General features: G+C 51.4%; 1 protein-coding gene across 1 annotated transcript; it reads left to right on the top strand.

Annotated features, from left to right (window-relative positions):
* Nucleotides 1-536: 536 nt before the first annotated feature.
* Nucleotides 537-27,391, top strand: LOC101527976 (inhibitor of carbonic anhydrase-like). Its single transcript, XM_058657028.1, has 17 exons — nucleotides 537-579; nucleotides 4,336-4,508; nucleotides 5,036-5,147; nucleotides 6,029-6,190; nucleotides 6,592-6,739; nucleotides 7,418-7,473; nucleotides 11,151-11,329; nucleotides 12,743-12,896; nucleotides 13,844-13,986; nucleotides 15,865-15,955; nucleotides 16,965-17,015; nucleotides 18,290-18,445; nucleotides 20,000-20,150; nucleotides 24,100-24,164; nucleotides 24,740-24,924; nucleotides 26,194-26,380; nucleotides 27,096-27,391. The coding sequence occupies exons 1-17, from the start codon at nucleotides 537-539 to the stop codon at nucleotides 27,119-27,121; spliced, it is 2,082 nt and encodes a 693-aa protein (XP_058513011.1). The 3' UTR covers nucleotides 27,122-27,391.
* The last annotated feature ends 126 nt before the right edge of the window (nucleotides 27,392-27,517 follow it).

Here is a 27,517-nt window from a genome sequence, read left to right as displayed (position 1 = left end):
GCTTGGCTCTTATATTTGTATTTAACTTCAGGAAGGTTGCCCAGACAGGAGTCACTACAACCATTCAGGTCTCACCCTCAGCCTTCAGTGCCCAGGCAGCGTCGCTCGCAGAGAGCTTTGGGGAGAAGGGAGAGCCCTGCAGCTCGGGGTTGAGCGTTGTCTGGAGGGAACCATGCGTTACAGCTGGTGGACACCCCTTGGCATTGGTCCTGGATGAGACGGGCTAGAGGAGGGTCCGAAGGTCGAGGGCCTGGGCCGGAAGCCCAGGTCGGCGGACAAGCGCACTCCGAGGCTGGCCCCAACTCGGAGGCCTCACCTGAGAGCAGAGGTCCAGCCCGCAGCCCAGGGCGCTGAGCTCTGGGCGCCATCACTTGCTATCTGAGTCCTGGAGAAGCTCAACCCAGGGACGGTAGGGGCGTGGCAATCGCCACCCAGGATGGGGCGGACCCAGGCCATTCTGGGGGTAAAACTGCAGGCTGAGGCGGTGGCGCCAGCTAGGTGACGGGTGACAGGTGATGCGCGCCTGCGACGGGAGGATGAGGCTCGCAGCCTGGGCCCTACTGTGTGCAGGGGCCTTGGGTGAGTGCGGGGGGCAGTGGGCCCTCCGGTGGGGCTCTGGGTAAGGGCATAGGGGCCAGCGCGCCCGAGGGGACTTAGGAGGCATTTAGCGCCTGTCTGGTTTAAAGTGCCCTCCTCCCGCCCCCTGGACTGCCTGATCTTTTTATTTTTGGTCCTCCAGAAACACAAGACGTAGTCCAGTCAAACAGGGCCTGCTGCCGGCGCTGGAGAAGCTTTCTTTAAAATGGCTGATGGGAAACAATGTGAAGTGCCAATGTCAGTGTCCCAGTCATGTCCGACTGGCGCCCAGTCGGGTGGTGGGGTTCCCTTTGGCCCATGACTGCCTATGCTTAGGTCTAGGGATTTGTGCGTGGGCTGGAGCTAGTTGATCCTATTGGCAGGGTTGGAGGAGAAAAGGGTCTACACACACACACACACACACACACACACAACCTCAGGGTTAAGTGGGGCACAGGCACACCTGACTCGTAGCCAAAGAAATCTTTGCAGCCCTGAACTGCCCAATACCTCCCAACACACAGCGGGGGAATAGAGGCATGCTAGAGTAGGGTCCATTTTCCACTCATTGCTGGCTGACTCTGAGCTCTCCGATAACCTCTCTGAACTGGTTGCCTTGTCACAAGAAACAGAGTTGCAGTGGCAATGAGCTCCTGGAGCTGGTGGGCCTAGTGGCAGGAAGGGCTCTGGGCACGGGTGGTTATCCTATCCCTGTTAAAGAGACCTTGAACTAAGGTTGGGGGAAATGTGCTTTCTGTTCTGGGAGCAAGGGCTCTCTAGGGCTCTTGGATTGGTGTGTGTGTGTGTGTGTGTGTGTGTGTGTGTGTGTGCAGCTAGCCAGGAAAAAGCCTCCCTTCCCTGGTTCCCCCTTTTGGCTCTATGCAGCCCAGGCTCTGTCAGGGCTCATGGGGTGGTGGTATCTGGGGTAGGCTATCTGCCATGGGAGCTGGAGGTGGCCCCAGGGGAGGGTAGCTTCTGGGGAGGGCAGGAAGGGCAGGGGTTGTCCTGTGATAGCCCCTCCTTGGCCCAGCAGTGTCATGGGGCAGCGTGCAGGGAGTTCTCCTGGCGCTGGGGAAAGCTGGGGGAGTAGAGGATTGTCTTGGTCCAACTACAGTCCCAAGGAAACCCCAAGTGCGGTGCCTCAGATATCTGCCAATTTCTCAATGAGCAAGATTTGTGATGTAGTTTGTTCTCCCTCATCTCCTCTCCTGGCAATGTCAGGAACTCAGCAAAAGTTCATTTTCCCAACTGGCTGCATTGGAACAAGGATGGCAGTGTAGCAAGAGCTGCCCTTGTTGGCCATCATTCTCCCACATTCCCTCCCTCATGGCCCTGGACTTGATGTTCCAGTCCAACCAGAACTCTCCTGGTGGCAAATGATGGGAACACAGCCAAAGATACTAACTTCAATCCAAAAAGCCAGAGGAAGGAATCAGTAAGATGGCTTAGTGACCTAGTCCTCTGCTTATGGTGCCAGTATCCTACATGGGGACTGGTTCACGTCCTGGCAGCCTCATTTCTGACCCAGCTCCATGCTTACAGCCTAGGAGAGCAGTGGAGGATGGTCCAGTTCCTTGGACCCCAACACCCCAACTTTGAGACCTAGAAGAAGTTCCAGGCTCCTGGCTTTGAACTGGCCCAGTTCTGGCCATTGCAACGATTTGGGGAGTGAAACAATTGGTGGAAGATCTCTATCTCTGTCTCTCTTTTCTCTGCTTTTCAAATAAAAAGAAATACATCGTTTTTAAAAAAGGCCAAAGGAACCTATAAGTTACAGATTAGTAGCCCTTGCAAGAGCTGGGAATGAAACGCTCAGAAAACCTGTCCCTCCACCTTGGTCTGCACCGGAAGCCCTTTAGAACTTTCTCTGCTTGCTGAGCGTGTTGTCAGCAGTAGCCTGCTCCTTCCAGGGTCACTGGGCTCTGCTTACCTGCTCTTGAATCTGTCATGTGACCAGGGGAGAAGGCTATTCACAATTGATCTGGGTCATTTCACTTCATCTTTGCTGTATATCTTCTTTGTAAAATCTTTCTATTCAAGTGTAACTTACCTACAAGGGGACTTTACAAAGTTCATGAGAAGTGTGTATTATTATAGAAATAACACTGCTGTAACTCCCTAGCCATTGGGGCTCACTGCTTAAGGTGGCACATTCCATCCAGTTGGGAAACGTTCATTACACTGAAAGCTTATTGTAATTCCGTTTTCTATCAATGTTTTGAGTCACCCTCACATAATAAAATGCACTCATTTAAATCTGCTGCACAGCAGTTCAATGAGTTTTGACAACTAAAAATATCCATGTGATGGCCACCATCACCGAGACAGGGAAACTTGGAGGCTGGTGTTGTGGCACAGTGGATTAAGCCACCTGCCACACCAGCTTATCAGAGTCCCAGAGTCCCAGCAGTTTCAGCTGGACTTCTTCTCATCCAGCTCGGTCTACCTGAGAAGCTGGCAAATGATAATTCAAGAACTGAGGCACCTGGCATCCTTATAGGAGACCTTGAAGGAATTCTAGCTTCCTGACGTTAGCTTGGAGCAGCTCTGGCTGTTACAGAGGTGAGCAAGTGGAAAAAATAACGCTCCTGCCAGCCCCACATTGACCCCATCACTTCCCACACACCTTCTACCAAGACAGAAGTTTTGTCCTTCCTAGGATTTCATGTAAATTGAATTATAAATACATACTTTTTAGTGTTTGACTTTTTAAAAAAAATTTTTTGTGTTCGTTGGAGATGAAATTGACATAGCGTACATTTGCCATTTTAAATGTGCCAATCATGAAGCAGGTGGTGGGATACAGTGATGAGCTAAGCTGCCACCTGCATACCACCATCCAATATCAGAGTGCTAGTTTAAGCCCCGGCTGCTCTGTAATGTCCCTGGAAAAGCAGTACAAGATGCCCGAGTCCTTGGACCCCTGCCGCCCATGGAGGAAGTCTGGATGGAGCTCTGGGCTGCTGACTTGGGCCTGGACCAGTTCTGTCCTTTGCAGCCATTTGGAGTTGGGGATGTAAACCAGCAGATGAAATACTATTTTTTTTCTCTCTCTGCTTTCAAATGAATAAACAAATAAAACTTTATGAAAAGCAAACAGCATCCAATTCAGTGGCATTTAGTGCATTCACAGTGTTGTGCAAACACTTCGTCTGGTTCCAGAATATTATCTTGACCCTCAAGGAAAACCCTGGACTGCTTCACAAACCAGTCCCTTTTTGCTTCTCCCTACCTGGCACTTGCCAGCTTACGTTCTATTGCTGTAGATTCCCCTGGTCTAGATATTTCATGTGAATGATGTTCTATAATATCTGGCCTTCTGTATCTGGTTTCTTACACTTAACACACTATTCTTGAATTTCGTTGATATTGCTGCGTGTAGCACTATGCATTCCATTGCGTGGGGAGATGCATCTCCTGCACACTTGGGTTGTCTCTAGCTTTGAGCTAGCATAAAGTGCTGTTATGAACATCTAAATAATATATTTGTCTGAGTTCTTGTTTGCATTTCTTTTGAAAAGCTACCTAGTTGTAGATTTGCTGTGCTATATGCCAGTTCCATGTTTCACATTTTGGGGAATGTGTTTAGCATTTTTATCCAAGGAGACAAAAGGGGTCAGAGAAATGCGGCCTGAGAATTTCTGGAAGCCACACAGCCAGTCCTGGGTGCGTGACTCTCTCGGCTGCTTTTGTCTTTGACCTCCGTTCCCAGCAGAGGAAGGTGCTGCGGGTCCCTTACGGCTCTCGGCTCTCCCGCAGGGCTGTGTCTGGCTGACCTCGACAGAACCATAAGATGGTGCACCGTTTCTGATCCTGAGGCCGCAAAGTGCTCCAGTTTCCGCGACAATGTACGAAAAGTCTCTCCAGCGGATGGTCCCTTTGTCACCTGCGTGAGAAGAACCTCTTACCTTGAGTGCTTTCTGGCCATTAAGGTAAGTCCCAGGGGGGCAAAGAGATCACAACCAAGTCCCCACTTCACTTTTCTCTTCTGCACTTGGCTGCTGTTTCTAGCTTCGGAAGAGCTTTCTCCCCACAGCAACCAGGGTGTGCGTTAGAGCAGAAACGAGCCAAAGATCCAAAAGTACGAGACCTGTGTTGCAGAGAAAAACAGTAAAAATCACAATTACGATTGAGCAACTAAGAAAGAGGGCTTCTGTCTCAATCCACGTGCTCTCTGGTTAATGCGAAGGCAGCAGCACCCTGGCAAGAATCTGTGCAGGCTCAGAAAGCAGCAAGAAGCTCTGTGTGACGCTACGATTGCTTAACTTTTTCAGTCTCTTGTTAACAAGATATAAAAATTGTACCCAAAATAGAAACTCATGAAATATGAGCACATCCCTAGAGAAATGTTACAGTAATTACTAATTAATGAATCACAGTTAATATCATTTTTCAGAGGGATTGGGCCAAGGTCATTCTTAGAGCAGATACACTTCATTCAGGGTCTGGTGTCTTTCAGGCAAACAAAGTGGATGCCATAACCGTTGATGGAGGTTTGACACTCAAGGCAGGCCAGGCGCCCTACCTGCTGAAGCCGGTTGTCATGGAATTCTATTTATCGAAAGATGGTGGTGGGTTCTCTCTGGGGCCCCAGGTCTCTGGAGTGGTAGTGCTGTGACGGGGAGTCAGGAACTCCGCTGGTCTGTGAGTTGCAGGGGACAAAGCCGCAGGAGCTCTTTCAATTAAAGGAGGCCACCACTAATGCTGGCCAGCACAGCTGGGAGATGGGCTTCGCTCAGGCAACTGCAAGCTTCGTAGATCCTGACGGGAATGCATTTGCTGCTGCTGGCTGTAAGGTCTCTGTAGCCCATGGGGAAGAGCCCTATCCAGCTACCTGTCCCCTACCCACCCAGTGAGGCTGCACCACTGGGAAGCCCATCTGTGAAGGTGCACAGAGTCTGATCAATGGTGTGTCCCCTGTGCGCACTCTGCAGCACAGGGGCTCGAGTCTGCTGTAAGGTGAGCTGGCTCAGGAGGCTGAGCCCTCACACAGCAGGCAGCTTTGCTTGCTCCCCTAGCTTGCTGCTCAGTACTGTGAGTGGGTGTGAGCACCGCCTGCCTCGATTTCACCTGCAGAGCCTGGCCTACTCCTGTGTCCTTCCTCTTATTATCTTGGAAACAGGCTGCGAGGCAGCCAAGGGAGGGAAGCCTCTGTTCTCCTTGAAATACCTGCCAGACCGCATCAATGCTGATGCCTCCAGAATGCCCATCCCTTCCAGCTTAGGTAGACTAGCAGAGAAAATGCTAGCATCTATTGCCTTGAGAAGGGCCAGCTTCCTCATGTCAGTGAGGGGCTTTCTTTCATTGGCTCTTCTACCTACTTCACAGGGGCCAATGAGGGTCCTAGGGTTTCCCCCTCCCCCAGCCACACTGCCCACTACACTCAGTCTGGAAGACGACTGGTCACGGTGTGGCAGCTTCCTGTAGCCATTCCGTCTCCGCTCCTCCTCAGAACCACAGAGCTACCATTATGCTGTGGCCGTGGTGAAGAAGGACAGCGGCTTCCAGCTGAACCAGCTCCGAGGCAAGAAGTCCTGCCATCCAGGCCTGGGCTGGGCTGCTGGGTGGCACGTCCCTGCTGGAGGACTGCTTTCCTCGGACTCTTCCGCAGCAGGTAGGCCATCAGGGCATGTGGCATGCTGGGAGTGTACAACCACCACCTAGTGCAGGTGTTTCATGGCCTAGAGGAAGCAGCAAGGCTGTGTGCACCTGCAGCCTGTGGTGAATTCCCAGAGGCTAGCCCCCTGCGTTCATGGCAAGTAAGCTACTCTCTCGTCCTACAGCCAACAAGCCCTGGGCCCTTGTGTGACTGTGATGCCTAAACATACAGGGAGCCCTCCATTCTCCCCAGCATGAGTGCTGTTGGCCACCACTCCAAGGCTGCACCCCACTGGCCTGCAGCGTCGTCCAGGGAGGCAGGTGCAGGCTCCCAGCCCTGGGATAGGACCTTGCTCTCACAGGTGCTGCAGGAGGCTCCAGCTACTCATGCCTGTGTCCATGTCTTCTGTTGGGCAGCAGCGGCCAAGGTCTTCTCCAGCAGTTGCATCCCCTGTGCGGACAGGAAGATGCTGCCCCGGCTGTGTGAGCTGTGTGCGGGAAAAGGGAAGAACAAGTGTGCCTGCTCCTCCCACGAGCCATACTTTGGCTACTCGGGCGCCTTCAAGTGAGTGAGGTCCCTGGCCGTTACGCCCTCAGTCTGAGATAAAGACACCGGGAATATACAGGGCAGGTCCCTGGAGAGCCCGAGTGAAGTTCAAGGCTTTGAGTGTGTCTCTCCCACGGCCAGCCCCAAGGACATTAGCCTATGCAGAGCCCCCTGCTTGGCCATAAAGGGCTGAGGGGAGTCTCTCCTCCGGGGCACTAGGATCTACACACACAGGCCAAAAATCAGGCACCTGCACTTGCCTTTCCACATCCCTCTCCGCCCAGGCAGTCTCATGCTCTGTAAGAGAAATTGCTGCTGCAATAAGCCAGGCGAGCCTGCTGGGCCTCCAGGCTCCTTCAGCCTCCTTCAGCCTCCTTCAGCCTCCTTGCCAAAGGCTTTACTCAAACAAACCTGTAGTTTCCAAAAGGGCAGTGAGGGTCTTTTTGTACCATTCTTCCCCAGAGTTGGCTGGAAAGCCAGTGTCCAAGTACTTCCGCTTGCTTCAGGCTTGAACTTGGTCAAGATGCTTGGAGGCGTCTCTGACAAGGCCATGGCCTCTGGGAGGACAAAATGTTTCCTGGACTGAGCGTGGGAAGCCAGGGGTCCAGGGTGACCCTCCAAAAGGGCTCCCCAAGAGCAAGGCAAGACCCGTGCCATGGTTGGGGGGGGTCTGACTGCCCCTTCTATGTTGCCCAGGTGCCTGGAGGATGGTGTTGGGGACGTGTCCTTTGTCAGGCACACGACGGTGTTCGGTAAGCACTGGGGAAAAAACCACATGAGCTTCATCCTAGGAGAAGGGAGGAAGGAGAGGCTTGTTTTTTGCTCAAAAGTTCTACTGCATCTTGGGATGAGCGTTGAGGATTTGTGTATTCCTGTATTTATGCAGATGTGTCTTCATTTACAGAGGGGTTGTGTTTGAATCATTCATCATGATTACATAAGATCATAAGTCAAAAATGCATCCCCTCACCTCCCAAACATCCCAGCGTAGGCACAAGGCACACAGGCTCAGCAGGTTTCTTCCAGGGCACAGGGTTGAGTGGCAGCTGTACTTGCCAGTGCTCCCCGTTCCTGGGGAAGGCTGGAACCACACAGTGCTAGCACCAGCCTGGGTGGTAGAGATCCAACTCAAGGGGCAAGTCATATCCTTCCAGCACCACCTGAAGGTAAGAACCCTCGGCCATGGGCCACTGTGAATCAGGGGCCGTTTGCACTTGGCCCAGTGCTCAATTTTTTATGTCTAAAAATCCACCAAATTATCTGAACAGAGAGTGCTTTTCAACTCACAAAACAAAGTAAATTATAATAATCAGTTCTCTCTCTTAAAATTTCTTTATTTTACTTGAAAGTTAGAATTAGAGAGAGAGAGAGAGAGGGAGAGACAAGAGAGAGAGAATTCGTTTGCTGGTTTACTCCCTAAATGGCTGCAATGGCCAGAACTGGACCGATCTGAAGCCAGGAACCAGGACCTTCTTCTAGGTCTCCCACATGGGTGCAGAGTCCCAAGGACTTGAGCCATCCTCTGCTTCTTTCCCAGGTCATTAGCAGAGAGCTGGATTGGAAATGGAGCATCCAGGACACGAACTGACACCCATATGGGATGCTGGCACTATAGGCAGAGGATTAGCCTGATGCAATGCCATGTTGGCCATATAATTAATTCTCTTAATTATTGAAATATTAATTTTGGGCCCGGCAGCGTGGCCTAGTGGCTAAAGTCCTCGCCTTGAACGCACTGGGATCCCATATGGGCGCCGGTTCTAATCCGGCAGCTCCACTTCCCATCCAGCTCCCTGCTTGTGGCCTGGGAAAGCAGTCGAGGATGGCCCAAAGCATTGGGACCCTGCATCAGCGTGGGAGACCCGGAAGAAGTTCCTGGTTCCCGGCTTCAGATTGGCGCGCACTGACCCATTGCAGCTCACTTGGGGAGTGAATCATCGGACGGAAGATCTTCCTCTCTGCCTCTCCTCCTCTCTGTATATCTGGCTTTCCAATAAAAATGAATAAATCTTTTTAAAAAATTTAAAAATATTAATTTCAAATTTAACTATGTTCTTTTGAAGAATTTATTATAGCTGTCTCCCAGGTGTTTCAAGCACCTTAAGTATACACATTGCTGTAAATATTTCAACCTTTCTTATCTATAGTTAAATCTATTGCAGAGACCTTGTTGCCATGAACAAAGATGTGTTTTTTCTTAATGTTGAATATCTGAAAAAAATCTCACCCCAACCTTTCCACAGTTTGGGACAGTTTACTAGAAGCAAACAGTATTTCAGACAAGTTTTTAATTTAAAAAAAAATGTATTTATTTGAAAGGCAGAATGACAGAGATAGAGAGACAGAGAGAAGTCTTCTACCCATTGGTTTGTCCTTCAAACGGCTTGCAGGAACCAAGATTGGGCCAGGTCCAAATAGGAAGCCTGGCGCTCCTTCAGGGTCTACCAGGTGGGCACCGGGTCCCAAGTACGCACACCATTTGTTAACTGTTTCTCGGGCAGTGAGCAGGGAGCTGGACTGGAGCCTCCGTTCCAGCAGGGACTGCTTGCTGCACAGTGCTGACCCACAAGACAGGCCAAGGTGAACAGATCTAGCAATTCACGGCTGACCACATGACTCTCAAATGCACCACTCTCAGGCTGTGTTCTAACTGTTTGAAACTCACATGCGTAGTCACAACGCTCAGCTTACTTTTATGACAAACACCTGTTTCCTCGGGGAGGATTTTTAAGCCCTTGTTTTTCATGCAAGTCCTAGTTTCTTACAGCTTTGTGTCTCCTTTACATGAAGTAGATTTCCAGTCCCTCATACTCTCTCTCCGCCACTCAGAATTCCCTTGCCCTGGTCTATTAGCCTTTGGAGAGTCTCATTTCCCACGTGGGGCCTCATTTTCCAAATAAGTCGTTCCAAAGCATGGCTACAAGAAGGCTGCCAGGGGGAGGGAGCAGGGAGTGTCCCCTGACCCCGGCCCTGGAGTATTGGGAAACTTCCTTCCTTCATGGGCACTGCAACTTGGCCCAGACCATCCCGGTTCATCTGTGCAGGAAATCACTTCCCAGCTGTTGAATCAGACGCCTTCTGGCCCTTAAAGGGGAAATGGACGAGAGACTATTGGCTGGGTGCTGGGGACTGAGTATCAGTGTATTTGGGGTGGGGATGAGGGCTGCTGCTTCCACCCCCTGGTGCTCAAGATGAGCAGGTTGTTCCCTTCTTAGATCATATCGATTCTTCCCTTTTAGCTCCAACACAACCAGATAGTGAAAGATGTTCTTTTGACACAAGGGTTTATGATGCTTTCTCTCTGACCCACTGAATGACCCAGTACTTACAGCACTCCCCGTTCTTTCCGCCCCAGACAGCATCTCCTCCTTCTGTGGCAAGGCTCAGCTCCTGTCAGGTGCTGGGAGCGCCCGTCCTGTGGCAGGGCTCAACTCCTGTCAGGTGCTGGGAGCGCCCGTCCTGTGGCAGGGCTCAACTCCTGTCAGGTGCTGGGAGCGCCCGTCCTGTGGCAGGGCTCAACTCCTGTCAGGTGCTGGGAGCGCCCGTCCTGTGGCAGGGCTCAACTCCTGTCAGGTGCTGGGAGCGCCCATCCTGTTGCAGGGCTCAGCTCCCGGGAGTTTCCTGCTCTGTTTGGAGCTCCTTGGCTTGTGGATGCATCACCCCATTCTCCACCTCCATGTCCCTAAGGCTCCGCCTGTGTGCCGTCCACAGGGCACACTGGAATAGTGTCCCTCCCTTCTCCCATTCCAGGATGGCCTAGTCTTCATATAACCAATTACAGGTGCAAGGATCCTATTCTAAATAAAGTCACATTCTGCAAGCCTTGAGGTGGGAGGCAGTGAGGGAGGGGTTGTGCAAGTTCTGACCCCATAGCCAGCTTGTAGAACCAAGGAGCAGGGCAGGTGTTCCCTCAGTTCTGCTACCAACTGCCCCCTACCTCGCATTGCAGGCTGAGCCCTGGGGCGGTGGGGGGGGGGGGGAACCGAGGTGGGGGGATGTGGCCATAGGTGAGGGGCTGGGTCCTCTTCGATTGGCCGAGTGTCAACCCCACCCTCCCTGTGACTTTGAGTTAACTCTCACAGTCTCAGTTTGCTCCTTTCTAAAATGGGATAATCCTGGCACCAGCTTCCCATACTACTCTGAGGAAGAAGTGACCCAGATCACAGGGAGCCTCCAGTGAGGTGGGCCCGAGTGTGCAGGACACATTCACCATCCTGGTACTCATCAGCCAAGCTGCAGAGCAGGTGGGGGCTTGCAGGATGTCTGGACCCACCCACAGGGAGACTGTGCACCAGTCTTCACGCTGGAAGTCTCCGGTCTACATAACACACATTTCAAAGGTTCCCCTTCAGCCGCCAGCTCCAGATGCAGGCTGCCGTAGCTCCTGGCCATGTCTGCTGTCAACACATCCAGGCTTTTCCTCCCCCAGAGAACCTGCCCGACAAGGCTGACAGGGACCAGTATGAGCTGCTGTGCCCAGACAACACCCGCAAGCCAGTGGACGAGTATGAGCAGTGCCACTTGGCTCGTGTCCCTTCACATGCCGTTGTGGCCCGCAGTGTGGATGGCAAGGAGGACCTCATCTGGGAGCTTCTCAACCAGGCCCAGGTACACCCGCCCCACTGTCCTGTCTTCTGCTTTAGGGGTGCCCGCTGGTCTGGGGACTTTCTTTCTTGTCTTCCTGCCACTCTCGGAGTGCATACCTGTTCAGGATGGAGAAGGACCTGTGCCATTCTTGAGCTGCTTCGCTGACAAGCCATACCATCTGCCTTGTAGCTTGCATAGCAAAGACTGTGAGACCTTTCTCCCTACAGGCTCCCGTGGCTGCACTTCATCCTCTTCCAGTCCAGACAGATCCTCCGAGCCAGCGCAGACGCCCCTGTCCCCTGTGAGGTCCTCCTTGCTCTCCCATGGGCCTGGATCCTGCCCTCTCCTGATCTCCCTTCAGCAGGTCCCAGGACACAGCATTTGCTCCCAACTCTGTCCGCACTCTCCGCTCTGCCTCCCAGGGCACCCAGAAATGAACTGGACAAGCACACTCCACACCCCTGCAGCTGAGGGTGTGGGAACACACTGAGTATGAATACCAACTACCACCAGATGGACCTGCACATTGCTGGGGCAAGGATGATGCACTGGGGCCACCAGGGTGGGGAGGATGGAGCAGGGGGAGTGTCCTGCGGTGAAAGGGAAGAGGGTTCCTGCAAGGCAGCAGGTAATGTTTCACGCAGGGTCACTGCAAAAGCCAGAAGCAAGGCCACCACTTAGGACACCCGTGGGTGAATGCCACTGGGAACTGCAGGCATGTGTCTCTATGGGAGTCACAAGCAATGGGATTTGTGTATTTGGAAGGCCAGGAAGGGGAAGGGACTGTCTGATGTCCTTCAGGTGGCCCTTTAGTGGCAGGGGGAAGAAGAGTTCAAAGCCAGCAGCCTCCGATGCAAGGGACAGCTCTTCGTGTGGTGACCCCTTCCCTTTATAGGGGGACTGCCCTGCTGGTAGCTTCCACAAGGCCACACATTGCAGACAGCTTGGAGGCACTGGAGAATGTCCAGACTACAGGGACACCAAAGTGCCCTGACCCTTGTTGGCACTCTCAGGTGCTCAGAGTTCTTCCTCATCCATGAAGGAGAGGTCCTGGAGCTCCCAGTTCATGGCTAACACCTCAGGTGTTCCCAAAGTTGGGGTAGCCTGTGCTTTTTCCTATTCATAACATTTACTCAAAAGTTTAATGTATACAGTAATAGAGTAGAAAAGTTGTAGCAATATATTGCATTTTAATCAAAGCCCTTGAAAATGTAGGAATGGTTTACTTCTAGAATTTTCTATTTGTTCTTTTTGGACCACAACTGACCTTAGTAGTGAAAAATGCAGAGAGCAAGTGCCAAGAAGAAGGAAGGACTGCTGTGGGTTCCTGCTCTCTGTTCTCCTGGCCTGGCATGGGGTTTGTCTCACTCAGGACTTCAGCTCCAGGCCAGGCAGCCTCCCAGCGTCACCACTTCTCTTTTTCCCTTTGGGCAGGAACACTTTGGAAAAGGCAGCTCATCGGGATTCCAGCTTTTTGGTTCTCCTCACGGGAGAGACCTGCTGTTCACAGATGCTGCCCAGGGATTTATCAGGGTCTCGCCTAAAAGAGACACCAAGCATGTGTCTCCTGTTCAAAGACTAAAGAGAGGTATGTAGGTGTTGGGTGGTAGCAGGGCAGGGAGGGTGACTGTGTCAAGGCACAGCCTTTTTGATGGGCAAGGACGTGGAGAGAGAGGAAGTTCTTCTGTCCACTGGTTCATTCTCCCAGTGTCCTCAGGAGCAGGGATCAGGCTGGAATGAAGCCAGGAGCCTGCAACCCAGGCTGGGTCCCTCACAGCCCATGTGGAGTGACAGGGCCGAAAGCACGGAGGCCAGTACCTGCTGTCTCCCCGGGTGTGCGTCAGCTAGAAGCTGGAGCCAGAGTGGAGCAGGAGCTTATACCCAGGCCCTTCTGAAAGAGAAGTGGGCATCCCCTGTGGCATCCAGTGCCTGGCCCTGCAGAACAGCTTTGAAGATGTTTGTGTTACAAGCGACTTGAAGTCATGGTGGTTCTGGTTCCCTTGTGTCAGCTGGACCCTTGGCTAGGGAAGAGTCCCTCCCTGCTGGACTGCCTTGGGAGCGGGGCACTGCCACCAACAGGAGTAGAGGCAGAATCCCAGAGCCTTGCCATCCTGCCCTCACCTCCCGCTGGATCCCCGGGTCTGTTTCCTCCTCCGTGTCCTTGAGCTTGCACCCCAAAGCAGCCACCCCGTGGGGAGGATAGAGCAAGCAGGGCTGCCCAGCACGGAGTGCCTGCCTCACTGCTGCTGCTCCCTAGGAGGGGAGCCTGGGCCTGCAGAAGCAAAGCCCCCAGCAGGTCCTGAGCTGGGCTGGTGCTCCGAGAGGCCCCTCCTCCCCAGGGTGAGTGGGGTGATACCTGAGGAGCTAGGGTCAGGAGGCAGAGAAGGTGAGAGGCAGGAATGAGCACGTGGAGGATGGAGATGCGTCCACTCTACTGTGTCCCGGGAGGCTGCTCGGGACAGCCAGGGGCACCAGACCCTCACACTCATCTTGTGACTTCCTTTCCATTCCTGGCTCTTCTCGCTCCCATCCTAGGTGTGGAAGACCCAAGGAAGGTGCGGTGGTGTGCTGTGGGCCCCCACGAGAGGGCCAAGTGTGATCAGTGGAGTGCAGTGAGCGGGGGCGCCTTGGCATGCAGCACACAGGACAGCCCCGAGGACTGCGTTGCTGCCCTCATGGTAGGAGGGCTCCACCTCCCCGGCATGGGTGTAGACATGCATGTAGCATTGTGTGCGTGCACACCCCCCCAAAACACACAGCACCTCTACCCAGGCTGTCTTTGAAGAACCCCTTCCCAGAGGCCTCCCTAACAAAAGGCACCCTTTTGTGTTGACCTCCCACCCTACCTGTAGCCTGGTTCCCTCCAGTTCAAAGGATGGGCAGTCTTCTTGGGGCTCTGCCCTGAGAGGGGTGCCTCGAATAGGAGCCGTGGGAAGCAAGGAGACCTTTCCTGGCATGGTAGATGACCAGTCACCTGGGCCATCACTGCTTCCTCCCAGGGTCTGTGTTCACAGGAAGCTAGAATCAGCAGCTGGAGCTGGAAACGGAACCCAGACACTGAGAGGTAGGACGTGAGCATCTCAGCGAGCACCCCAGCAAGTTGGCTGAATGCCTGCTCTGCATCGCATATTACCTGAACGATGGAACGGCGTGATTTACATCCCATCCGTCAATAAGATGATGCTTTTGTAATGAGGAAAACTTAAATTTGTACACAAAGATACATTACATATATAATGTTTAGACCAAAGGCTGTGCAACAGCCTTTGCTGACTTGAGAACATCCTAACGTTGGTCAGTTCTCTGGCGCCAAGCCATGGAAGACAATCTGGCTGGCTCCTAAACATGTCACCTGTGAATGTTACAGTTCAAGTGCTCAGCACACTGCCTGGCATGTGGTAACCTGTCCACACAGTGTCAACTATTGCTTCTGTTGCTTCTAGTCTTAAGCCTGGGAGTGAGATACTCATGTGTGCTGTCGATGGCTGTGTGAGATTCAACCAAGCTTTTCTGATCCATTTCTCAATGTTTACATCTGAGTTGTTTCCAAGTCCTTTGCTATGATACAGAATGTTGGGTGGGACATCTTTGTATTTGTGACGGTTAATATTTCTGAGGCTGTCTCTAATATTCACGAAAGCTAAAACAAGTATTTCTGGAGTAACTATATGCATGTTACTGCGCTCTTTTTAAAACATTGACTTATTTATTTGGAAGGCAGAATTATACAGAGAGAATCCTGGCCCACTGATTCACTCCCAAAATAGCTGCAATGGGCAGGGCTAGTCCAGGCACAAGCCAGGAGCCCAGATCTCCAATCTGATCTCCCACTTGGAATGGTAGGGACCCAAGCACGTGGGCCACCCTCTTCTGCTTTCCCAGGAGCACTGACAGGGAGCTAAATTTGGAGCAGAACAACCATATCTCAAACTGGCATTCCAAGCATTTAGGAAAGGACCTGGTGCATGGGAGGGCTCGGTAAGCCCTTCTGCTGTAGTAACTGCTGTTTGCCTTTCCAGGGGGCAGTCAGCAGGTCGAAAGTCAAGGACGTGCACATATCTGTGTGCTTTTGTCTCAGTGGTCTTATCTATGACAGTAAATAGATTTTTTTTGCCCTGGATTAGAAAAATGGATGGAAATGAGTTAATTATTAATGAAGAAGTATTTAGAAAAATTATTTGCTGAAAGTGTGTATTATGGCAGGACTCTAAATACAGTTGCAATGAGAGTTTGGGAACAGATTTGAACTTGGTCTTTTGAAAGGAGATGTGTGCCACACAGATTCAATGGCCATGTAGATCACTGAGTTGAGGGACGGTGACCACAAGGAAGGAGTGGTGACGGCATGGGTCTCGTGGGAGATGACCAGGGAGCATGGCCTGGGCTAGGCACCTGCTCCTGGTCAACAGGTCTGAAGCATGTCCAGTGTTCCAAATGCCACATTTCCATGCCAGAAAATCTGAGTGAGGACAGGTGCAACCCACGAGATGGAAACCCGTGAGAGTCAGTGGGACTGGAGTTGGCCTCACTGTTGAGCTGTCGCTTTGCTTCTTCAGAAGGGAGAAGCTGATGCTGCGAGCGTGGATGCTGGACTCGTTTACCTAGCAGGCCGCTGCGGTCTGGTACCTGTCCTGGCAGAGAACTACGGTAGGTGGGGCGGGAGCGCTTTGTGTTTTCTGGGCCCTGGCTAGGGACCAAGGAAGATGAAGAGGACGTGTTGCTGCTCAGTGTTGGAGTAACAGGAGCCCGGCATGGGTGTGGGAGCTGGTGCAAGTCAGAACCACTTCAGATAACAGATGCAGAAGTTACACACACAGAAATCAAAGGAGCACCTTTAAGCCTGCTAGCATAATGTTGGCAGGCATGGGGAAGAGCTGGAATGGGGTTTGCCAAATCACCCTGTGTGAGAGAGGCTCACTGTTCAGAACACGTCTTTTGGAGTAGCCATGGCTGAGGGCATAGGGAACATGTTTTGTCCCAGCTGAGAAGATCAGAGCTACTCTCTCCTCTTTTGCTAGATTTCCTAGACAGTAGCTTACTCCAGCTGCAGTGAGAGGGCTGGGTGTGGTGGGACTGTAAGGTTCTGTCCTTTGGTGGGGATCTATCCACACGGCAAAATAAGCTGGGGAATAAGACTTCCCTGATATCATTTATTACACCTCAGCTGCTACATTGTCCTTCAAGACAAAACCGCTCTATTAGACCCATAGGGGTGTCTCTACAGATGTGAAAACTGAGGCTGGAAAGAGTGGGATGCTGTGTCCAAGGAATTCTAAAGACTGAATCTCAAAAATAAAATGGTCACTTACCACACTCTGGGACTCTGGAGGGCACAGGACCCAGAAGTCCTGCACGGCTATGCTAGTGTGACTGCCAAGGGCAGCACTAGCATCTGCCTCTTGCTCCCTTCAGCAGGCATCTTTTGTGCTGTCTCTGCAACCTGCTGTGTGTTCATTCCTGGATGGGACCTCGTGTTCTGATAGCACACAGCGAGGGACCAGAGCCTTACCCAGCTGATAACCAATGAGAAATTGCCCCACTTGTGTTTTTCTCATTTCATTCTTGATCATGGAGCTCGGGAAGTTCATGACTTTTTTTTTCATGGATGGAATAACATGTAATGCCAATACCTTGAGTGTGTTTCTTCTTATTTTAGGTGCTAAGAATGGCACCGAGAGGATTGGGTGTTTGAACAGACCCGTGGAAGGTGAGTCAGAATCAGCCATGCTGGGCTCGCAGATAAAGCTTTGCAGTCGTGGAGAGGGTGAGGAAGGCCTTAAAAACAAACACAAATTGCCAGTTTTGGGGAAGAAAACACAATTCTTTGAGAAGGTGCTACTTTGCCTCACAGCTTGACAATAAATCGTATCTGAGACTCTTCCCACACTGCTCTGCCCCCACTCACTCTTCCCAGTGAGTCTCTGGAGTATGGGCAGTATTGTCCCATGTTATGCGCATGGGAAAGTGAGGCTCGGGACCTGGGAGCCTTGCCCAGGGTCACACAGCCAGGAGGCAGCTGGGTCTGGGGAGCAAATGCGTGACTGGAACGTCAAGCCCTTCCTGGCCCAGCCTGCTGCTTTGCATCAGATGTTCCCCATCCTTGCTGGTAGGAAGGTCGGCGTGGGGCAGGAGCCCTTTCTGCCGTTTCCAGAGTGGAGCAGAGGCCTTGCAAGCAGAGAAGAATCGTAGACGGTGCCAGTGAAGAGGACAAGGGGAACCCAAACCCTGGCATCCCCATTTCCCTGGTAGGCAGCTGAGGCTTGATAGCAGGGGAACAACCTCACATAAGGAAGATTTCCATCATTGGGGGAACGGAGTTACAACATAAAAGGTCACCAAAAGAGGATGACAGGATATGGTCCATCCACACACGTACATGCACTGATGGTGCATCACTGCATCAGTACATGTCCATCATATAAGGGGACAACTTCAACCAATACCAGAATGAGATATCAGTATCTATTTGTACTGAATTAAAACAACACATTGGGAAGAACAAAAAACCCAGCTCACAGAAAGGAGAGCATGGCAGAATTGCTTTGAAAAAGTAGTGTGTGCATGGGTCTGGGTGGATGTTGGTGTGTGGCCTACCGGGGGAGTAACAGTGTACGTTACTCAGGCCCGGTGCCTGATAGTGACAGCTACGGGAAAGACCCTGTGCTAGAGTCAGGAAGAAAGCTAGCAGAGATGGGACACTGCAGAGCTGCAAAGGAAAATCCAACCTTCTCAGAATTATGTGTCTTCCCAGAAAGACCTGAAGAGGAAGGCAGAGAACCATGATTACCCCAACTTCAACATCCCATCCCTCCTAACCTACACTAAGAACACCGCAAGTGTAGCTGCACAACCAAGGAAGGGGATGGAGGTGGAGGAGGCCCGGGGCCTCCTTCTCCACCATCCAGAGATGCCATCAAATGGCCCGGGGCAGGAGGACAACCTCACTGTTATCGCCCTCCCCCGTCCCCATCTCCTGGCCAGGTTATTACGTTGTGGCTGTGGTTAAGAAGTCAGATCCCGACATCACCTGGATGTCTCTGCAAGGAAGGAAGTCCTGCCACCCAGCAGTTGGCACATCCGCAGGCTGGAACATCCCCCTGGGTTTAATATACAACCAGACTGGGTCCTGCAAACTTGGTGAGTATTTCCTGGGAAGCAGATCTAGGCCTGGGCCTTGGGGAAGTGCAGCTCAATGAAAGGTAAGGAACTCTATCACCAGGTGCAAGGTCACCTGATGGTAGTGGGCAAGCCCCACCTCTCCAAGAACAGGTGCTTGCCCCTCCCTCTCTCCTTGCTGCTTGCTGAGGGGTCCCAGGATCCACCATTAGGGACTGGCCCTGGTTTCATGTCCTATCGACGACTCAGGGAACAAGCCAAGCATAGAGGGTGCAGTGCATATGTATGTGCATGTGGGAATACCATCCAGGTCTCCCACATGGGAGGAAGGTTCTGGTGCCATTCCAGAACTTTCTAGCTGGATGGAAAGCTGCTGAGTCCACCCACTTACGCCAGCTGGTAATTTACTATCACCCAGCACATGTCTGTGCAAGGCTAGCCAAGTCAGTTTCTCCCTATTCTCCTGACTATGAGAAATGATCACTCCACTTGTCACCTGAACTCCCCATCACATCAGTTCCCACCCACTCACCACCAGGCATATGTGGGTGTACCTTGTCCACCGCCTCTGGCCCAGCATCATCTAAAACCTTCAGAAGCCTCTCATTTCCCTAAAAATAAAGACCAGAGGTTGCAGGAATCTTCTGTATGGCCTGGGCCCTGTCCATTCCCCACTCGCTGCATTCCTCTTGGAGGACCCGTATTGACAGCCACGTTGTCATGACTCCAGCCCACCTTGACACGGTTGTTTACAGACACAGCCCTTCCCCCAGACATCTCCTCCTCACTTTTCTCTCTCCCTGATTCTGGCTCTGCGGCTGCAGCTCATACAACTGTGCTTTCTCCCAGAGCCAGAAGACAAACAAATTTACTGGTATATGTTTTTAAGATTTATTTTTTTTAGTTTATTGTATTTGGTTCACTCCCCCAGTGATTGTAATAGCTACGGCTGATCTGATCTGAAGCCAGGAACCAGGAGCTTCTTCTGGGTCGTTCATATTTGTGCAGAGTCCCAAGGCTTTGGTTCCATCCTCTGCTGCTTTCCCAGGCCATAAGCAGGGAGCTGGATGGGAAGTGGAGCAGCTAGAACACAATCTGGCACCCCATGCGACGCTGGCACTGCAGGTAGAGACTAAACCTGTATGCCACAGCGCTGGCCCCTGGGGTGCATTCTTAGTTCTGAATGTTGCCTCGCAGGTTGCAAGTTCCAAAGGAACAGGACTCCTGCTTCTCGGGCTTCAAAGTCACCATGGCCACCATGTACAGGAGCGCCAGGGCAACAGCTGGCAGAAAGCACATGGTTCAGGCTCAAGCAGCCCCGGCTTGTATTTTGGCAGCTTTCTTAGGGCCAACAGCTGTGTCTGGACTTTCTCAGAGTTGACACCTTGTTCCCCCTCTTGCTGGTTGTTTGCTCCAGCAGGAATGGTTTTTAATCCTCCAGATTCCTATTCTTAGTAAAATGTTATTCAACACCTGCATGTGTCCTTATATCATGTGAGCAGTTTTAGGGACAGAAGCCCAGACTTTTTTTGCTAACTCGGGCAGCAAGAGCTAACTGTGGGTGTCTCCTTGCAGACGAGTTCTTCAGCCACAGTTGTGCCCCTGGCTCAAACCCAGGGTCGCGTCTCTGTGCCCTGTGTGGGGGCAGCAGCAGCAGCAGCAGTCCTGCCCACACGTGCGTTCCCAACAGCCAAGAGAAGTACTATGGTTTCAGCGGGGCCCTCAGGTGAGTAACATCTGGGCAAGATCTTCTCCCACAAACCCAGCGGGTTTTTGTCCCCTGGTCAGAGCCATCATCCCAGCGACTGGGTGTTGTGTTGAGAAAGAGCTAGAATTAGAAAGCAGACCTACTGTGACTTCTGCGTAGCCCTTAGGATTCGAGTCTAGAGCCTTCTGTGGTTCCAGCCGACTTAGGGCACCTCAGGGACTGGGGGGAGGGGCGAGAGCGATGGCTGCAGAGTCACGATCTTTATTTACGCATGTTTCTTTTGTTGTGTGATGATGGACAGGTCGTGGAATCCACGAAGCCTCAGCTTAAAATCAGGGGAAGGACACCAGGCACCTAGAGGAGTATATTTCAGCTTTTTAAGAGATTTACTTATTTTTACTGGAAAGGCAGATTTATGGAGAGAAGGAGAGAGAGATCTTTCATCCACTGGTTCACTCCCCAAATGACTGCAATGGCTGGAGCTGAGCTGATCTAAAGCCAGGAGCCAGGAGCTTCTTCAGGGTCTCCTATGCGGATGCAGCGTCCCAAGGCTATGGGCCGTCCTTCACTGCTTCCCCAGGTCATAAGCCGAGAGTTGGATGGGAAGTGACGCAGTCGGGACATGAACTGGCGCTCCTATGGGATGCTGGTGATTGCAGGATGTTAGCATTGCAAGTTGAAGCATTGCCCAGGCCCTGATGAGTGTATTTTAAAATCAGACATTCCTTAGCACTGCATCCACTCAAGAAATATTCATTAAGAGTTTAATATGTGATGGGTGCTGCTCTAGGAAGAGGAGTTACAGCAGAACCCAGGTGGTGCCTCCCCCTCCCCCACAGCTTGGTCTCATGGGTGAGTAGGACAATGAACATAGAAATAAAGAACAAGATACTTCCAACTGGAAGTGCTGCAGAAGAGTCAGGAGGGGTGACGTGACCGCAGCTGGGGTGGGGTACAATGTTAGGGAACGTGAAGGCATCAGACACCAGGGGAGACGAGAATCAAGCACCCATAGGGACCAGGGGAGCTGAGACTCAAGCACCCACAGGGACTAGGGGAGCTGAGAACCAAGCACCCAAAGGGACCAGGGGAGCTGAAAGCCAAGCACCCATAGGGACCAGGGGAGCTGAGAACCAAGCACCCAAAGGGAAATGGGTCCTAGAAAGTCTGGAGGGAGAGTCATCTGGAAAGAAGGGACAGCGAGGTCCAAGGCATGGAGTTGGGACAGGTCACGCTGTGCTGGGGCCAGAAAAGAAGGTCTGTGGACTAGAGTCAGTGGGGATTCCAGGGAGTGGGTGTTGGCCGTGTGTCACAGCTCTGCGGGCCGGGTACAGGAGGCTGATTGGATTCTAGGCATGATGGGAAGGGCTGGACCTGGGGCAGCAGTAGGGCCAGGTCGTGTGACTCGGAGGTGAACTGCCATTGTGTGGACAGTGGACGGGGCTCCCGAGTAAGGATAGGAACCTTTTATTTTATCTACTACTGATCTCACACCCATCTCCACTGATACCATTTTCATCCAAAGCCCTGTCCTTTCTTCCCAGACTCGTGCAATAGTCCATTAATGGATCTTGAGGTATCTGCACTGTTCCTCTCTAACCTCCTCCTCCCCAACACAGCAGCATCTGTGATCCTAGTGCAACAGAAACCAAAGCATTGTGCACCACATCATATTTGATGTATCTGCTCCCAGCTCTCCGGGAATTTCTGATTACTCAGAATGGAAGCGAAGGTCCTCCTGAGAGCTGCGAGGCCCTCTGTGACCTGGGAAAGACTCTAAGTGCCCTCACTTACTCCCGCTCTTCGCCCCTGCCATCACGGCCTCTCGGGCTAGAATCCCATATGGCAGCACCAGTTCTGATCCACCTCCCTGCTGATGTACCCAAGCACATGGGCCCCCGGTTACCCGCATGGCTTCACCCTGGCCACGACCTGACTGCTGTGGCCACTGGGAGAATGAGCAGTGAGTGCAATCTCTCTCTCTCTCTCTCTTTCTCCATCTCTCCCTTTCCCCTTTCTGTCACTTTGCTGCTCTAATAAGTAAATCTTTTTAAAAATCCACGCAACATATGTATTATGAAAAACTATGCATGGATTTAAAAAATGTTCCCACCCAAATAAACTTACTTCCGTTTTCCACAAATCACTCAAACCTGGGCCCTTTTCTGTCACCTCCTACGAGGGTGCACACCTTGTTCCAGCCTGTCTGTCTCTTTCTGTCTCGTTTTCCTCTTGCCCTGCAGGGTGGTTTCTTGGTCTATGGCAGGAAGTATTTGAGACCAGCAGGCCCAGTGCTTTTGGCCACAGAGGAACATCACATGCTAGACCCAGCTGCCAGGAAAGGGGCTGGCAGCCCCGTTTGACTGCCAGCTTCCTGCTCGCCCAGCTCCTGCGGTGAAGTCACGTGGCAAGTTCATCCCCCTCCTCTGGCACAAGGGGACTGAGCTGAGCCAGATGGGAGGAGCTGGTTCTCAAAAAAGTAACAATACATAACTGACCACATTAGAGAGAGAAAAAAATATATTTTATTTATATAGGAGAGTATATGTCATGTATCTCATATAAACAGCATTTTTATTTATTATTTGAAAGAGGTAAGAGGGAGGTGGAAGAGACAGAATGATCTTCCACCGGTTGTCTCACATCCTCAGTGGCTGCAACAGCCAGGGGTGGGCCAGAATGGAGCCAGGAGCTTGGTCTAGGTGACCCACGTGGGGGAAGAGACCCAAGAACCTGGGCCATCTTTTGCTGCTGTGCCAGGAAAATTAGCAGGGAGCTGGATCAGAAGTGGAACAGCCAGGACTGAGCTGTCAGCATCGCAGGTGACAACATAATGTGCCATACCACAATTTTTGCCTCTCCCATTTATGCAATGTTAAGGGCATAAGGCTATTTCCTATCCTATCCTCTCTCCTTCCTTCCCTTGCCCCCACCCTCATTCTTCTTCCCCTTTTGATTTTTCCCTTAGAGTTTACAATGACATACTTTCTCTTTACTTTATAATCGCCAGCTTAACCCCCGACTAAAGAAGGAATCCCACAAGTAATAAGCAGCAAAACCACTGTTCCTCAAGAGTGCAAGGCTACAAACAATAATCAAACCTCAAAAAAGATATTTTGCTCATATGCATAGCATTTTTGTACTCTGCATATTCATGGCCATAAATCAGGAGAAACATTTGATATTTGTCTTTTGAGGATGTGCTTATTTAACTAAACATAAAATTATAAAAAAAGAATTCTGTTTCCTTAGATATAAAACTCAGGTTTCAATACTGTGGCAATAATGAATACAGAATCATTTAAATACCAGAAAACAAGTAGAGGAGAACAGAGTTACAAGAGAGATTCATGAACATACTGTAATTTGGCTTATAACGAAAGCGACATTTCAAATCCATGAGGGAAAGATGAACTTGAGAGATCAAATACGATTAAGTCTAAGAAACAGTGTCCAGGCTGGGGATCCTGGCTCATGACTGCTGGCTGAGTTACTCCTGGAGCAGGCCTGACAAGGGGCAGGGAAGGTGAGGCATCCGTGCCAGAGACGAGAGCGACCCTTCCCAGGTTCTGGGAGGAGTGTGAGGTCGGGGGGCTTATTACTAATTTTTTTTAAAAAGATTTATTTTTATTGGAAAGGCAGATCAGATTTAGAGAGAGGAGAGACAGAGAGGAAGATCTTCCATTTGCTGGTTCACTCCCCAAATGACCTCAAAAGCCAGAGCTAGGGCCCCACAGGTCCTCCCACTCCTGGGGGTCATGGACCCGGCACCCACCGCACAGGTGGGCCCAAAGACGTGGACCAGACGACCTGGGTCCCACTGGTCCCCCGTACCTTAATAGGTGGTTTTCTCCAGTTGCATCCCCGCACCCTGCCAATGGTGTGAGAATTGCTGTGTGGGAATGCTGGGCCGGGTAGAAGGGGTGTGAGCCTCCCCCTCCTTGCTGATCCAACCCTTGCCACACAGGTGTCTGGTTGAGAAGGGTGATGTGGCCTTCGTGAAGCATAGCACGATCCTGCAGAACACTGGAGGTAGGGTCCTGCAAGGTCCTGTGCTGCCCACAAAAATCCTTCACGTCTCGTCACACTAGACCAGGGTTGCTTATCACACTGGCCTTGAACCCAACTGGCAGGCATGCAGAGACCATGCTACTGTGAGCACACGTGGTCCTCTCTCAAGGGTGAGGGTGCATTCTTTGTGTATCAGAAGCAAATCCTGGTCAGCTTTGTATATGGAGATGTCTTCCCCCATCTCAGTGGCTTCCCTTTTCCCTTCCTTCATGGAAGGACAGACTTTCTGGATTTGAATACACACATTGTTCTAGTTATCATCCTTTCGTTCCTGGCTAGTGTGCTTCCAGGCCTGTTGAAGAAATCTATACCTTTCAGAGCCATGAGAAAGCACCCACCCGAAAGGTTACAAATCCGTGAGTCAGTGGGTTTTTGTCTTCTGTTTTATTTAGAAGCTCTACAGTTGCATTGCTCTCTATCTCTGTGGCTCTCATGGCCCTGGGGAGACCAGGGATCAGTCACACTTCCCCACCCCCATAAGGCCACCTGGACATTGGCCATCAGCTGCAACAGACCCACCTGCTTTTTCTCCCCAGGCAGGAACCCCGAAGCATGGGCTAAGGATCTAAAGGCAGAAGACTTTGAGCTGCTGTGCCTCAATGGCACCAGGGCGCCTGTCGGTGAGGCTCCCAGCTGCCACCTGAGCCGAGTGCCAAACCATGCTGTGGTCTCAAGGAAAGAGAAGGCAGATTTTGTCCGCAGGATACTCTTCAACCAGCAGGTATAGACACCCTGGGCCTCTGTTCACATCTGGACGTGTCCAGACACACCCTAGCCCAGCCTCTCACTCCTTCTCCGTGCACAGTAGGGCCTCTTTCTCTCTCAGCGCAGCTTCTCCTGCAGCTACTGAGTGGCTGCCTCCAACTTCTTATTCCACCAAGTATCAGAAATAGACAGCTAGAGCATCTTCCCAAGGCTCGCTCAACTCCGAGCAGACTTGTGGTGCCTCTCGGGCTTGTTCGCTTGCTCCGGGAGCATCCATCCTTCTGTCATGGAAGTACGAGACTTGCTCAGCACCCATCATACCGGGCTGAGCTGTGGGCAAGCAAAACAGAATGGTGGTTACTTGTCCTGACCCATGGTTGACCCAAGGGTAGGCTGGACACTGTCTCAGGCTTCATGAAAGCTACAGTCTAAGACTAACTCCTTGTGCCCCTTCTAGGAAGCTGCTAGGGCTGACCTGAGGAGGTAGCATGCTACTCAAATCCTGACATCTTATGGAAGACTCAAAGTTTCCTGTGCCTCTGGAACTAGCAAAACTGATCCTTGTAGGTGCCCTTAAGTAGAAAGCCATGTCTTAGCATGTGCTGCTTACGCATCCCAGTGAGAGCTGGAAAAACAAGAGAGGCTTCCAGTTGTGGACTTTGAAAGGGAAAAGATCCACTCAGAATGAGCTGCCACCTTGGCCACAAGAAAAGTGGGCAAAGGGAGAGAGAGGAGGGGGAAAAGAGATGGGAATGGCCTGGTTCCTGAGGCAGACCAGCACATAGAAGAGGCAAAGTGGCAAGCGTTCCAGGCAGCAGAGAGCCCTGCAAAGCTGAGCCAGGATTTGGGAGTATCTGGCAGGGTTTGGGGAAGTGGTCACGCAGTAGCAGTCATTCAGGAACTCTTCGTACATCTCACTTGCTTCACTCATATGCGATCTTTAAAAAGCCCCGCAAAAACACAAATTATGCCAAAAGGATGCATGGATTTCAAACCTGTTTTACACCCAAGCCTACATCTTTTAGGCCCATCTTCCCACAAGCCCTCTAAAGTTTCCACATCCCTCATCTCACTGTTTCTTGTTATTGTCTCCTTTGCCCAAGGAGCCCACTGAGCTCTAGGGACTTTCCAGAAGTCCACTCAAGGAGGGGACAGGCCCTTAGTTGAGCTCAGAGACCACACTTGGTTGCTGTTCTGTAGCAGTTCCTAGGGTTCCTCACACTCAGGTTGCCACCCTCAGCTCCCTGGAACCACCAGTCACTCCCAGCTTCTCTGTCCAACCCAGGAACTCTTCGGAAGAGATGGATTTGAATACAGGATGTACCAGCTGTTTGGCTCCTCCACCCGGGACCTGCTGTTCAGTGACGACACGGAATGTCTGGCCAACCTTCAGAACAAAACCACCTATGAAAAATACCTGGGGCCAGAGTATCTGAAGGCTATTGCTGACATAAAACCGTGCTTAAGCTCCAGTAAGTAGAATGAAACGCCAGTGAGAAGCAGCGTAGGAACGGAGATGGATGCGGGTGTTGAGGACTGTGCGGCGGAGGCCCTGCATAGTACTGAGAGGAGCACAAAGACGTGGAGGGCAGGCTCCCCGCCCTGCGGGGGATTAACACCAGGGAGTGACCCAGTTAGACACTGGCATCACATCTTCTGAAGGAGACAGGGAATGCAAAAATAGAACTTGAGATCACTTAGGGATTGAACTTCTTTTCATGCATATTTATTTTTACCAATAGGGTGAAAACATGCAGGGGCAGTGGCGGGAGGAGGCTTGGGGAAGGGTGTACTCACATCTACCACCCCCGGAGGACCTCTTCTCAGTGATTCTAACTGCAGGAGTAAAATGCATGCAGCATTATGCATCGCTGGTACTAGAGTTGGCCCTTCCTAACTCCATCTGCTTTGGGGGTAGCATAGCTGCCTCAAAAAGTGATAAACTAGGAAACCCCGTTAGAACTAGGCTAAGCACTTGCCTGGGAGGAGGACTGAATGTTTGTTGAATTGTATTGTGTGTCCGAGATGATGACAGCGACCTAAAGAGAAAGCATTGGAATTTAAGGAAAACCTTTATAGCACTTAGAAGAGAATTTTGTAAAGTTTGTATAAATGGCCGTTTACTTCTGGATACTGTTTGGCAAGCCCTGGTAGCCACTGAGGTCTTTCTCTTATGTCGCTTCACAGAACTTCTGGATGCCTGCACGTCCTAGGGGAATTAGCAGCAGATCCCCGTGGACGGCTCAAGCAGAGTGTGGCCGTATTCTCCTATGCCTTCCTAAATTCACAGCGATCCTCTGTGGTGATTCTGTGCTGTAAATGATGCAAACGTTAAAATGAATAAAAATTGTGCCTTCTTTGGAAACTCCACCAAATTTTTTTCGTGTGTGTGTAGAGAAAAATTCTTCATCCCAGAGTTGTGCATCTGTGACTGTGTTTATTCAGCTGTTCTGTTCTTTTTCAAATTCCACAAGCCTAACTCAATTTCCATCCTGTATGTTGACTATTTTACCCAAGCCATGCCATTGGCATATAATCTAAGCAACAAGTCTGGAGAAAATTTGACTGGTGATGACCAGGGGACAGAAAGTCAGCATGTATAATACCTA

This window comes from Ochotona princeps, chromosome 30 (genome assembly GCF_030435755.1).
Source record: "Ochotona princeps isolate mOchPri1 chromosome 30, mOchPri1.hap1, whole genome shotgun sequence".
Classification (NCBI taxonomy): Eukaryota; Metazoa; Chordata; class Mammalia; order Lagomorpha; family Ochotonidae; genus Ochotona; species Ochotona princeps.
Note: the sequence above shows the minus strand (reverse complement) of the source record. Positions and strands in the feature narration are given on the sequence as shown.